This window comes from Oryctolagus cuniculus, chromosome 3, assembly GCF_051225735.1.
Source record: "Oryctolagus cuniculus isolate XC-2025 breed Fujian yellow rabbit chromosome 3, ASM5122573v1, whole genome shotgun sequence".
Classification (NCBI taxonomy): Eukaryota; Metazoa; Chordata; class Mammalia; order Lagomorpha; family Leporidae; genus Oryctolagus; species Oryctolagus cuniculus.
The window spans coordinates 120,090,505-120,104,651 of NC_142869.1; the positions used below are offsets into that span (position 1 = coordinate 120,090,505).

The 14,147-nt window shown below is 45.0% G+C and overlaps 1 protein-coding gene across 1 annotated transcript; it reads left to right on the plus strand.

The window, feature by feature from the left end:
* Positions 1–5,964: 5,964 nt before the first annotated feature.
* LOC100338646 (kelch repeat and BTB domain-containing protein 7) lies at positions 5,965–13,487 on the plus strand. The gene is made up of 2 exons (XM_089329355.1): positions 5,965–6,799; positions 7,283–13,487. Exon 2 carries the CDS (start codon positions 11,439–11,441, stop codon positions 13,485–13,487), a length of 2,049 nt encoding a protein of 682 aa, XP_089185481.1. The 5' UTR covers positions 5,965–6,799; positions 7,283–11,438.
* Positions 13,488–14,147: the final 660 nt, after the last annotated feature.

A 14,147-nucleotide genomic window follows, 5' to 3' on the forward strand; every position in this document is an offset into this window, starting at 1 on the left:
GGGCGCAGAGGGGGCCCCCACGGTCTTCCTGTAGGAGATGCCATTGAAGCTGTGTGTACAAGGATGAGGAGGCAGAGAGTTGGGCCCATGTGGGACTGGACATGTAGGAGACGGTTTATGGCACATGCAGGGAAGCACGAGGACAGGGACAAGACAAAAACCCCTGCTCACACCCTTTGCCCTGACTTGGCTTCTTCCACTTGCTTCAAGAAGCATCCGTGACTATGAACACCATGACTTCTGAGGGGGGAAAAGTTCTTTGAGAATTCTCCTACCAGCAGCTCAGAGACCTAAGAACACCCTTCAGGTACTTTAAAAAAAAAAGATTTATTTATTTTATTTGAAAGTCAGAGTTACACAGAGAGAGAAGGAGAGGCAGAGAGATGTCTTCCATCTGCTGGTTCACTCCCCAATTGGCCCCAACAGCCAGAGCTGTGCTGACCCAAAGCCAGGAGCCGGGAGCTTCCTCTGGGTCTCCCACACAGGTGCAGAGACACAAGGACTTGGGCCATCTTCTACTGCTTTCACTGGCTAAAGCAGAGAGCTGGGTCGGGAGTGGAGCAACCGGGTCTCAAACCATATGGGATGCCGGCACTGCAGGTAGCTGCTGTTACCCACTATGCCACAGCATCGTGTCCCCTCCAGGTTCTTTTTAAGTGATGCAAACCCCACAATGTGAGTCCCTTCTAACAGGGTCCACAAACACCTCTCCATCCTCATCCTTTCCTCCCTGTGCCCGGCCAAAGTCACATCTCAACAATGGGTCCCCAAATGACTGTATAGAGAAGACTGCAGCCAAGCCTGCCCTGCCTTGAACCAGACCTTCTGTGAGGCAAAAATAAGTGTTGGTCATGTGTGACAAGCCATGAAGCAGGAGGGTTCTTTCTGTCTGCCTGCTACCGTTATCTTAACAGAGACACTTGGAGGAAGCTCAGAGAAGCATAAGGGAGAAGTTAAATCCATGCAAAGAGTGTAGGGAAGTTCCATAGAACTTCGTGCACAATTGCTACTCCGCACACCAGCACTTTCCGAGATTAACACTCAACAAAATTTTCAAGGAAGTCTGATTCAAAGTGGCCAAGATACATTGCCTTGTGTTGTTTCATTTGACAGCATGAGTTAGGCATTCCTGAGGCCCAGGGGTCTCATTTTGCAAAGTTAATCCATTCATCCATTCAACTGACACATTTTTCTTGGGCATTCTCTCTGCTCCCTGTAACTTCCAGGCTCTTCTTGGGGTACACTGGAGAGTAAGGCAGCCCCGGTCTCACAGCGGGCTACAGAGGGACAGGGGCTGGGAAAGACAGCAAGCATCGGAGGAGTGTGCAGTAGGTGTGATGGCCTTGGGAGGGCCCCTCCTCTAGCCAGGTGCCCACACTGGAGTGAGGGAAGGGACTCCGCGGGAGGGGACCAGCTGTCTTGGAAGAGCACTGCCGGCAGCACATTCATCAGTGTGGTCTTTAAAAATATTACACCTCTGCCTTCCAAGCAAACCACAAAAAGTTATTTTTTCAGTGTGCACCTGTCTTAAGTTTTATTTATGATGCTGTTTGAAGCATAAAATTTTCTTTAATTCTACGTATTTAAATTGTACCATATTTTTATGCTTTCGGGACTGTGCTAGAAAACCTCCTCCGGCCATAGACTATGTAAAATATTCACCTGCATAATCTCCTTATATATTTATGTTGTCACTTTTACACATAAATCCTAATTGCAGCTAGAATTAATTTGGGCATAGGATGTGATCTATGGCCTCATCCTTACATATTTGAGTAGTTAACTAATTTTCTCACCACCGTTTATGGGACAATCCAGACTCTATTGGTTTGAAATGCCAAATATGTCATAAACTAAGCGAGCAGGTACACACGTATGTAACAAATCAAGCAGACATGTCTGTACAATGCACACCTGTGTTCCTGATTGTTCCGGTTGTCACAGTAACTTCTCAGTCTGTTTCTATCACAGTCACACCATTTTATTGGCAGCAAATGCATTTTAGGATCTGAAAGGATACGTCTCCTTCACAAAATATTTTCTCAACAGTGACTTCATTATTTTCTTTTGTTTCACCAGATGAACTTGTTTTTTCCAATTCAAAAAATATCCCAACATTTTGCTTGAAACTGTGATAAATGAATGCAATAAATTCGATCTCCATCATAGCTATTTTTCTCACTGAGAAATATTACTATTGAGAAACATCAATTTTATCAGGTTCTTGTTTATGTCCCTCGGTCAAGTTCCCAGTTTTCCTATAAATCCTGTGTAATTTTGTATCTGATCTAAGCACCGTTTGGAACATCTTCAGTGATTCTCAGACAAACCTAATCCTACCCAACAAAAGAACACTTTACTGAGTGTCATCAATATCTGTTATAAGTTACTCAATTGCTTCTCAGGTTCCCTCAGTAGATAATCACATTATCTGCAAATGATAATCCAGCCCCCAGGGCCGCATCTGTGTGCTGACTGGTGGAGGCCTCACCTGGCATCCATAGCAGTGTGGACCAATATTAATAACCTTGTTTCCATGGGGACTGAAGTTTCAATGAGCAGAAGGTAAATCCCACCTTTCCAGTGGCTTTTTCAGACAGCAGCTAGCCACTCAACTATCAATGGGCTGTTTACTTGTCTATACCCCACACTAGATTCTAACTATTCTGTGGGGTTTTTTAAGATATATTTATTTATTTGAAAGGCACAGTTAGAGAGAGAGAGAGAATATTCCATCTACTGGTTCACTCTCCAGATGGCTATAGCAGCCAGAGCTGGGCAGATCTGAAGCCAGGAGCCAGGAGCTTCTTCTGGGTCTCCTATGCGAGTGCAAGGGCCCAAGCACTTGAGTAATCTTCTAAGGGTCTCCTAGGCCGTAAGCAGAGAGCTGGATCAGAAGAGAAGCAGCTGGGACACAAACCTGCCCACATGGATTGCCAGGGCTTCAGCAGAGGCTTAGCCCATTACACCACAGCACCAGCCCCACAGACCCTTTCTTTCAAAGGATTCCCTTGGACACATTATGTGAAATGTCTCAAGGGTGCAATTCTGAATTCTCTGTTTGTTTTTAACAGGGAACTCTGCTCAGAGTGGAAACCACCCCAGAGAAGATCATGACATCAACCCGGGTTCTACAGCTTCCTTGTCCTTGCCTCAAAGAGGGCCACCCACAGCACAGCCCAACAGACTCTGCCTGCTGAGGAGACAGAGCGGAGGGGCCAAGGAGGTGGCCAGGGTTCACAGAGTAGGCACAGCCTTGAGACAGTAGTTAAAACTGTGCTCTCTCTATGATGGAAGCTAAGCACAGGTGTGAGGATATGAAAAAGAATGAAATAGAACTCACTGAGAGGGGCCAGTGCTGTGGTATAGTAGGCTAAGCCTCCACCTGCAGTGCCAGCATCCCATATGGGCACCAGTTCGAGTCCTGGTTGCTCCTCTTCTGATCCAGCTCTCTGCTATGGCCTGGGAAAGTAGTGGAAGATGACCCAAGTGCTTGGGCCCCTGCACCCATGTGGGAGACCCAGAAGAAGCTCCTGGCTCCTTGCTTCGGATGGGCACAGCTCCGGCCGTTGCAGCCATCTGGAGAGTGAACCAGCAGGTGGAAGACCTTTCTCTGTCTGTCTCTCCCTCCCTCTGTCTGTAACTCTGCCTCACAAGTAAATAAATTTAAAAAATCACTGAGAGGCCGGTGCCACAGCTCAACAGGCTAATCCTCCGCCTAGCAGCGCCGGCACACCGGGTTCTAGTCCCAGTCAGGGCGCCGGATTCTGTCCCAGTGCCCCTCTTCCAGGCCAACTCTCTGCTGTGGCTAGGGAGTGCAGTGGAGGATGGCCCCTTGGGCCCTGCACCCACATGGGAGACCAGGAGAAGCACCTGGCTCCTGGCTTCGGATCGGCGCACTGCGGCAGCCATTGGAGGGTGAATCAACGGCAAAAGGAAGACCTTTCTCTCTGTCTCTCTCTCTCTCACTGTCCACTCTGCCTGTCAAAAAAAAAATCACTGAGATAAAGACTACAATGCATGAACTGGAAAGCATACTGGAAGAGCCTGTATTGTGGCACACAGGGTTAAGCCACTGCTTGTGACACCTGCAACCCACATCATAGCACTTGTTTTGAGTCCTGGCTGCTACACTTCTGAGCCAGCTCCTTGCTTATGCACCTTTGAATTCAGTGGCTGACGGCCCAAGTACATGGAGCCCTGCCACCCACATGGGAGACCCAGATGCAGTTCTGGGCTCCTGGCTTTGAGCTGGCCAAGTACTACCCATTACAGCCATTTGGGGGGTGTACCAGCAGATGGAAGATCTCTCTCTTTCTATCTCGCTCTCGTTCTTGCTCTCTCTGTCACTCTGCCTTTTAAGCAAATGAATAAATAAATCTTTGAAAGACAGAAGAAATAAAGACATTGCATTAGAAAAGCAAATGCAGGTGAACTTGGAGACATATCAAAAACAGCTATCCAAATGAAACACGAAGTGAAAAAAAAAGCAAGAAAAAGGGAAAAAAAAAGAAATGGTATCAGTAGCACAACTTTAAGTAAACTAACATATGTGTACATGGAGTCCCTGATAGAACAGAGACTGTGGGAGGGAAAGAAAAAATAATTACCCTAGAAATATTGCAAATCTTACAAAAACTGCAACGACAAAACTATAATTTCAGAAATCTAAGAAGCAAAGTAAACACTAAGCACAAAAACAGGAAGAAATCTGCAGCGAGACACATTATAATCAAATGGCTTTAACCTGAGGTACAAAGGCTGGCTCGTGTGTGGAGGAGCCGGCTCTCTCCTGTATTGCTAGTGGAATGCGAAGTGGTACAGCCACCTGGAAAATAACTAAGCAATCTCTTTTAACACTAAATATTCACTTTCATATAGCTCAGCAATTGCACTCTGGGGCCCTTCTATCCCAGAGACATAAAGATTAATGTTCAGAAAATAACCTGGGGACTGGCGCTGTGGTATAGTAGGTAAAGCCACTGCCTGCAGTGCCGGCAGCCCATATGGGCACCCATTCAAGTCCCAGCTGCTCCATTTCTGACCCAGCTCTCTGCTATGGCTTGGGAAAGCAGTAGAAGATGGTCCAAGTCCTTGGGCCCCTGCATCTGCTTCTGGGAGGCCCAGAAGAAGCTCCTGGCTCCTGGCTTCAGATTAGTACAACTCCAGCCATTGCCGCCATCAGGGGAGTGAACTACCGGATGGAATCAATCGCTCTCTCTCTCTCTCTCTCTCTCCCTCCCCCCACCCCTGCTTTTGCCTTTCTGTAACTCTGCCTTTCAAATAAATCTTTAAAAAAAAAAAAAAACCAACTTAACATCCAAATTGTCACAAAAAAAAACTTTAAAAACATAAAAGAAGCTGTACACAAATGCTCATAGCAATTACATTGGTAATAGCCAAAAAGGGTAAACAATGTGAATGTCCTTCAACAGGTGCATGGTTGAACTATGGGTTATGTCTTCCATGGAATAGTACAAAGCAGGAAAAAGAAGCAAATGATTTATACATGCAACAACTTGAATGGTTCCCAACAGGCCTGTAAAGGTGTGTACAGGTCATGAAGAGTTTCCATAACATTCTCAGAATGACAGAATTCTCGAGATGAAGACATATCAATGGCTGCCAAGCTAAGGCAGAGGCAGGGGAGAGAAAGGAGGCTGTGGTTATGAACAGATCACAGCAGCACCCAGAAGAAAGCTGGAGAGGTGGTGTTGCTATCAGACATGGTGGGCTTCAGGCTGTGAAAAATTCCAGGAGTTCAGCCCCTCATGGTGTCAGTTCATCAAGAGACTCTAACAGTGCTAAATGCTGATGGCCTGATAACAGGATTTCAAAACCCATGATGTCAAAAGTGACAGAATTCCAAGGAGTCACACACAGCTAATTCCAAACATTGCAGTGGGAGATCTTAATGCCTCACTCTGAGTGATTGACAGAACACAAAGACAGAAAGTGCAGACAGAGTATTTATTAAGATAGATCATATTCTGGACTATAAAACAAGTATATATCTATATATGTGGATATAGATATATATAATACATATGTATACATACACACATATATATTCATGTAATATATGTTCTCTGACATCATGAATCAACATACAAGAATCAAATTCATTTGTACCCACTCTCAACAACCAGTTATGAATCAATACTTTTTAAGTATAATTCACGATAGCATCAAAAATCATGAAATACTTAGGGATGAATCTGCCAAAAGACATACAAGAATTAGACACTAAAAACCACAAACCTCTGATGAGAGAAAAGATCTAAATAAGTTGAGCGCTATATTCTGTCATTCTGTCATTGGAGGATACACCTGCTCTTACAGATTTAAAGGACTTCTTTATATAGTCTGGAGCCTGGTTTTGTGTTACATTCATCTCTTAAAATATGTTCTCCCCTTTTGAAGACCAACTTTTCACTCTCTTAAAGAAGTCTTTTCTTTAAACGGCCTTTCTTTTGATGGAGTCAGGTCAATAAATCTTTGCCTTTATTTCTACAGCTTTTGCTTCTTTAAATAAAAAAAAAAAAACTCCTTTTGTTCATGCTCCTGAAGACAATGCTATTTTCTTCTACAAGCTTTATTTATAGCTGTAATCTAACCGAAGTGTGTTTTTTTACGCTTGTGGAATTCTTTTTTTCTCTATGTTGTGCAGATGTCAAGATAATGTTCCCTGTGGATACCGAACATCATTTGCTGAAAAGTTCATCCAATTCCCACTGCACTGCAGTATCACCCAGAAGTAAACCAAGTGACTGTGATGTGTGGGTCTGTTCCTACTCTGGTATGTGCCATTGATCTTATCTGTTCTTATTTTTTAAAAATAAGATTTTTTTTTTAAAGCAGAGTGACAGAGAGAGATAGAGAGAGACAGAGACAAAGAGAGCTTCTATTTACTGGTTCACCCCGCAAATGGCCACAACAATAGGGGGTGGGCCGGGTGGAAGTCAGGAGCCAGGAACTCCATCCGGGTCTCCAACACTGGTGGCAGGGGTCCGAGTACTTGGGCCATCATCTGCTGCCTCCCCAGGTGCAATATCAGAAGGGAAACTATGTGCACTTGGGGTGCCAGTGGCCCATGCAGCTAACCCCCGCTGTGCCACAACACCAGCCCCTGGTTACTGATTCCTGAATGCAACCATGCTATTCTAATAGATCTGACGTCTGCTAGAGTCTGCTCAGCAGCCTGCACTTGTGTGTCTGTGTTTGAACTTCTGCTGGTTTTTGTATGTTCACTTTTGTCTCTTTCTGTTTCCTTTTTTTAAAGACTGTCACGGCTCTCCTGTGCCCTTTGCAATTCCATACAGATTTGAGAACCAGATCGTCCATTTCAGAAAAAATCCCACTTGCAGTTTTAATTATGGAAATATGCAATCTGTGAATCAATTTGGATATATCTTACATCTGTATAATAGTAAATTTCTCAATATATGAATATCGTATGTCTCTCAGTTTATTAGATCTACTTTAATTTCCCTCAATAATGCTCTGAAATATTTTGCACAGAAATCTTGCAAAACGTTTTTTCATTTACTCCGAAGTTATACCTAATTTTTGCCACTATTGTAAATGGCACCCTATTTTAAATTTCAGTTTGGAGTTTTGGCTGTTATGTTGAAATAAAAATTAATCATAATACAGTAACGTTGCATTGCCAGCACGGCTAATTTCACTTACTCATTCTAATTCTTTTGGATTTTCTACATACCCACAATCACATCATCGGCAAACAACAATAGTTTCATTTCTGCTCCTCCCATCCTAGTTTTGATCTTGCCCCATTGCACTGGCTGGAATGTCAGCACAGCATGGAGTGGAAGTGGTGACTGCAGGGTCGGGGGAAGCCCACAGTGTTTCACACGAAAGTATGACTTTGTGAGTGCTACTTTAAAAGGTAGTTTTCATCATATTTAGGAGGCTCCAATTCATTTCTCATTTGCTAAGTGTCTTTGTCATGAATCATTATTGAAACTTTGTCAAGTGATTTTTCTTCATTTATTTAGATAATTACATAATTATTCTCCTTTATTCTAATACTGTAGCTCCCTGCATTAATTTCCTAACACTATACCAACCTTGAAATCCTTAATACAATGTTGTTTTCTGTTTTGAGAGTATTTTGTTTGTGATTCTTTGGCAATGATGTTTACAACTGAAATTGATTTCTTTTCCTTTCTTTGACCGTCCTTGTCCAATATTTGTATGATCATTCTATTCTCAAGATACTGATTGATAATATTCTAATTTTTTTCTATTTTCTGGAAGAAAATTGTTCTTATAATTTCTTCTTCATTTCTTCTTATAATATTCTGATAAATTCATGAGAAAAGCTATCTGAACTTGGAGAATTCTTTGTGAGAAAGATTTTAGGTTAGAAGACAGCAGTTAATATGCCTGTCTCCTACCCCAGAGTTCCAGGGTCCAACAACTGACTCCACTTCCCACTAATGCAGGCCTTGGAAGGCAGCAATGATGGCTCAAGGGATTGGGTTCCTGTCACCATGTGGAGACCTGGGTTGAATTCCTGGCCTGCAGCTTTGGTCCCAGCTAGAAGACTACTGTGGGTGATAGGGAAGTACGCCAGCAGATAGGGGCTCTGGCCTTCTCTTTCTTCCCTACATTAGAATTCAATTTCTTAACAGATACTGGAAAAGCATAATTTCTGTGTGTCACTTTTAGTAAGCTATGCTATTGTCCTTTAAAATTATATTGCATCCAAATTATCAGACTTATTGGCATAAAGTTATCCATAATATCTCTTATGATCTATTTAAAGGCTTTAGAATGTGGAGTTAAGCTCCATTTTTCACTCCTGTTGGTGACAGAGGCTTACCCTGCTCCAAGGAGGTGAGAAGTACAATTGCCCCAGACGCTCAGAAGCACACTGGGTCAGACCTCATTATGCATCCATGTAACAAGCAACGTGTGTCACACTCCATTCCCAAGAGCATGGAGGTTTCTAGAAGGAGACGGCGGGATTCAAACTCCTGGGCCAGGCAGGAAGCAGCACACAGTCCCCAGGAGAGGGAGCAACCTCCCCAGCTTGCAACTGACCTCACGTCCTGCTCAAAAACAAGCACCAAGCGCTGTCCACCTGCGGCCCTGTGGGCCTTGCCCTGGCGCTGTGCGGCAGCAGCCCCTGCACCTAAATCCAGAGTGGCTTCTAGAACAGCAGTTCTGAGAATATCTTGCCGTTCTCTTTCATCTATTTCAAAAGCAATCATTTTCCCCGGTAAAGTTTTGCATTGAGCAAGTCTGTGTTAAACTTATTATAAGAAAATTACCCTTGGTAATGATCTGAACTTTTAAAAATCCATTTTCCATTTCTGCAATGAGAGCTCAATTTCTTCCCCACATTTTATTTGTTTCATGGCACAGATTGGAAAGAGTATCAATTTTCTGCAGGCATATTAAAACATGTTTTTATTAACTAGGAATTGCAGTGAGACTTGAAAATCAGGAGCAAAGTGCTCCTGGAGAATTGAAAATATATATTTCTGATTTCTTTAATAAAAATTATTAACACTATAGTTACTGTAGTTTCTTATATTAGCTCATCGAGGTACAGCAATACAAGATGAAATTTTCTCAGCTCCGTCCCACCCCTTAATATGAAGAAGTTCAAGGTCATACTTAACTCTGAAGACCACACATCAGCCCTACAATAAAGTGCACTAATTTTGGCAGGGTTTTATTAATAAAGCAGATAACATGGGAAGGCACCAGTTTATTGAAATATACTTGGATCATTTCAACATGGGAAGCACAATGGAGATGTGGAAAAGGCCTAGATGCACCTGATCCAGACACCAGCCTTGTTAGCGCATCGCCTTGAAACATCTCAGTCTCACCGGGCACAGCCACCTTCTCAGTATGGTGAGAAGACAAAAGCCTTGCTTGCAAAATGGCTGTGAAGACTAACAGTGAGAAATGTAAGCTGAATGCCGGGCAGAGTTTCTGGAATGTGCGTGGCTCTCCCATGGGGAAACTGGACAACACTTGGACCAAGAAATGAAAATGAGGATCACCACTGAGGGCAGATGGGTGCCATATGCCGCAAGACAGGACACCCTGAGAGGCTCAGCCCTGCTTTTCAGCATTCTGGCACAGAACACCAGTCTAGCCATGAGGAAATATTAACAAATCCAAAAGAAGAAAACTTTCATTTTAAAAGAATGGCATGGAAGAGACTGTATTCTTCAAAAACACCAAGGTCATAAAACAAGAGTACAAGCTATGGAGATGTTCCTGATGATGAGGGCCCAGAGAGATGCAGCAACTTGATGACCAATGCAATGACTCTAGATCAGACCCTTGTCCTGGAGCAGAGCAAGCTGCGAGGTCATGATGGAGCCAGCCAGAATATGGCCACAGATTTGGGGTGGGGGGAGTTCCATTAGTGGAGCTCATGGTTGTACTTAAGAGTGCAGGAGAATACCATTTATTTAGGAAATACATACCAAAGTATTTGGAGATAGCTAAATAGCTCAGAAAAAAAATGCATGCTTTGCTTATATAGAGAGAAACAGATACCAATGGATAAAGCAAATGTCACAAAATGTGAACAGGTGAATCTGGGTAAAAAGTATACGGATATTCAATGTTCTATTCTGAGTCTTGTGACTTTTCTGAGTTTGAAAGTAGGAGTGTTCCCAAATGAAAGTTTTCTTAAGTGGCTCTGGTAATAATAAAGACATTAATGAAAGATATTTGTGAAGACCTTCGATTAAATTCTTCTATAAGAAATTAGTTTGAATAAATGCAACATTTATAAATTAATATGACTTTCTATAATATATAAATTTGAAATAACTACATGAATCAATTAAATATGTAAGTTGCTATTGAGGACCTATAAATGTAAGTTTACCAAAACTAGCTTTTCCTCCTTTTTGTCTCTTTCACGGGACCATGGGGAATCACCATTACTCCAAGTCACTTTATGTTCAGCGCATGCAATATTATTTCCACTTGTGGGCAACCTGTGAGAGTGACACCTTCTGGCGAAACGTAATACTACAACGGAGCTCTATTCGACATTGTAAACACCCGCACCCAAACAGGGAGCGTTCTTCAATGCAGGGAACACGCGGGTCCACAGAAGTGCTTGAAAGAAGAGCAAGAAGCAAATAAAAGAGGCCCTGAGCTTCAGCCTGGCTTCCAACAGAGCGGTGGGGTCTTTAAGGTGGTGGCTCTGGGCTCCACCAACAGGTCCGCTGAGGGCGACTGAGTCAAGAGAGAGGGTGCCGAGGTTACAGAGGGTGTGTCCGCCACTGTCTACGCGATAAAGGGCCGCGGCACCGGGCGCGGGGGCTAGACCGTGCCCAGGCTGTTCCGGGACTCGCTGTCCTAGCGAGTGGGGAGGAGCCGGCGCCGCGTCCCTGCGGCCGTTCTCGCCCGCGCGCGCCGCCGCCGCCTCCACCATGCAGTCTCGGGAAGACGCTCCGCGTCCTCACTGCCTCGCCAGTGCCCGCGGTGGGCGGCGGCCCGCGACGACTTCCAAAGCCTCGGTTTCAGCCTTTTTCACGGGGCCAGAGGAGTTACAGGACTCGGCCCATTCTGCAGCCCTGCTGGCACAGCTCAAGTCGTTCTATGACGCGCGGCTGCTGTGTGATGTGACCATCGAGGTGGTGTCGCCCGGCTGCGGGCCTGGCACCGGGCGCCTGTTCCCCTGCAACCGCAACGTGCTGGCCGCCGCGTGCCCCTACTTCCGGAGCATGTTCACGGGCGGCATGCACGAGAGCCAGCAGGCCCGCGTGACCCTGCACGACGTGGACGCCGCATCCTTCGAGGCCCTGGTGGAGTACTGCTACACGGGCCGTGTGTCCCTGAGCGAGGCCAACGTGCAGCGCCTCTACACCGCCTCCGACATGCTGCAGCTCGAGTACGTGCGGGAAGCCTGCGCCTCCTTCCTGGCCCGCCGTCTCGATCTGGCCAACTGCACGGCCATCCTCAAGTTTGCTGATGCCTTTGGCCACCCCAGTCTGAGATCTCAGGCCCAGGCCTACATAGCTCGCAACTTCAAGCAGCTCAGCGGGATGAGTTCGGTTCGGGAGGAGTCTCTGGCCGACCTGACGCTGGCCCAGCTGCTGGCCATCCTGCGCCTGGACAGTCTGGACGTAGCGAGTGAGCTGACGGTGTGCCACGTGGCCCTGCAGTGGCTGGAAGCCGCCCCGGAAGAGCGGGGTCCCAGCGCTGCCGAGGTCTTCAGGTGTATCCGCTGGTCGCTCTTCACCGAAGGCGATTGGAGCTACCTGGAAGGGCTGCTGACCAAGCCCATCGTGAGGAAGTACTGCCTGGACGTTATTGAAGGGGCCCGGCGGATGCGCTGTGGTAACATGTTGTGCAAGGCACTGGGGCCCGTGCCAGACAGCGGCACCAGCAGCAGGAGCAGCAGCTCGCTTGTATCCGCAGGAGAAAATCCACCCCAGAGGCTGGGTATGTGTGCCAAGGAGATGGTGGTCTTCTTTGGACATCCCCGAAATCCCTTTCTCTGCTACGACCCATACTCGGGGGACATGTATACAATGCCTTCGCCGTTAACCACCGTGGCTCGCACTAAGACCATAACCTCCTCTGCTGTCTGCGTCTCTCCAGACCATGACATCTATCTAGCCGCCCAGCCCAGGAAAGACCTCTGGGTGTACAAACCAGCCCAAAATAGCTGGCAGCAACTCGCAGACTGCTTGCTGTGTCGCGAAGGCATGGATGTGGCCTATCTCAATGGCTACATTTACATTTTGGGTGGCCGAGACCCAGTGACCGGAGTTAAGCTGAAGGAAGTGGAATGCTACAGTGTTCAGAGGAACCAGTGGGCACTAGTGGCTCCTGTGCCCCATTCCTTCTATTCCTTTGAACTCCTAGTGGTCCAGAACTATCTTTATGCTGTCAACAATAAGCGCATGCTCTGCTATGACCCTAGCCACAATCTGTGGCTGAGCTGCGCTTCTCTTAATTGCAGCGACTTTCAGGAAGCGTGTGTCTTCAACGATGAGATCTATTGTATCTGTGACATACCAGTTATGAAGGTCTACAACCCAGCTAGGGGAGAGTGGAGGCGGATTCAGAATATTCCCTTGGACTCAGAGGTCCACAACTACCAGATTGTCAATCATGACCGAAAGTTGCTGCTGGTGACGTCCACCAGCCCTCAGTGGATAAAGAACCGGGTGACTGTGTATGAATACGACACAAGGGGAGACCAGTGGGTTACCGTAGGCGCCATGTTAGGTCCTCTGCAGTTTGAGTCCGGCTTTATTTGCCTCTGTGCTCGTGTTTATCCCTCTTGCCTTGTACCTGGTCAGAGCTTCATCACTGAGGACGACGATGCTCAAAGTGAGTCTAGCACGGAATGGGAGTTAGATGTGTTAAGTGAGCCAGACTCAGAGTCAGGAAGTTCAAGTTCTTTTTCTGATGCTGAAGTGTGGGTGCAGGTGGCACCTCAGCGGAGTGCCCAGGACCAGCAGTGCTGATGTGCTAAGATGTTTCTCCTGCTTTGTGGAACGTAGCTTAACAAAATCCTTTCCTAAATAAATAAATAAATAAATAAATTGACTGGAATCACAAATTTGGTGTAGAAAGGGTAATATTTTAAAAAACTAATGTAACATTATAAAATGTGAACAGTCCATGAATCAGCCTTCCTAATAATTTACTCTGCTAAAACTCCAGATTAAAATATGCAAAACTATCTAATTGATTAGTATCCTTTGTGGTTTTTTTATTATTCAAATGTTCATTGTGCAAGTGGGGTGTGTGGATTAGCTCATATATTTTCGATATCCTAATTTGATGTTAATTTTTAAATTGTTTATTGTCACAAGAAATTTAGCTTTTTAATTTGTTTAATAGAAAATCAGACTAGGGATTATTGGTAGAGTCTTGGAGGTGTATACATTCCTTAAGAATAATCAAAGCAGATTTTCAAAATTTTATTCTAGTCAATTTCTTGGAAGCTAAATGTAGTTTGTTAAAATTTTGGTTGGGTTTCTTCCCTCCTGCAAGGAAAAAATGAATATATAAAGTTTATCAAATAGTGGTTTCATTTTGGTAATATCTAGAATGGCTTTACAAGTTCATAGAAAGTTTTAAGAATCAGGATTTCACTGTCCTAAAAGATTTGCATTTTTATT

What these genes read in the sequence shown, in the direction of transcription:
- LOC100338646 (XM_089329355.1), top strand. Translation starts at nt 11,439, where the DNA reads ATGCAGTCTCGGGAAGACGCTCCGCGTCCTCACTGCCTCGCCAGTGCC.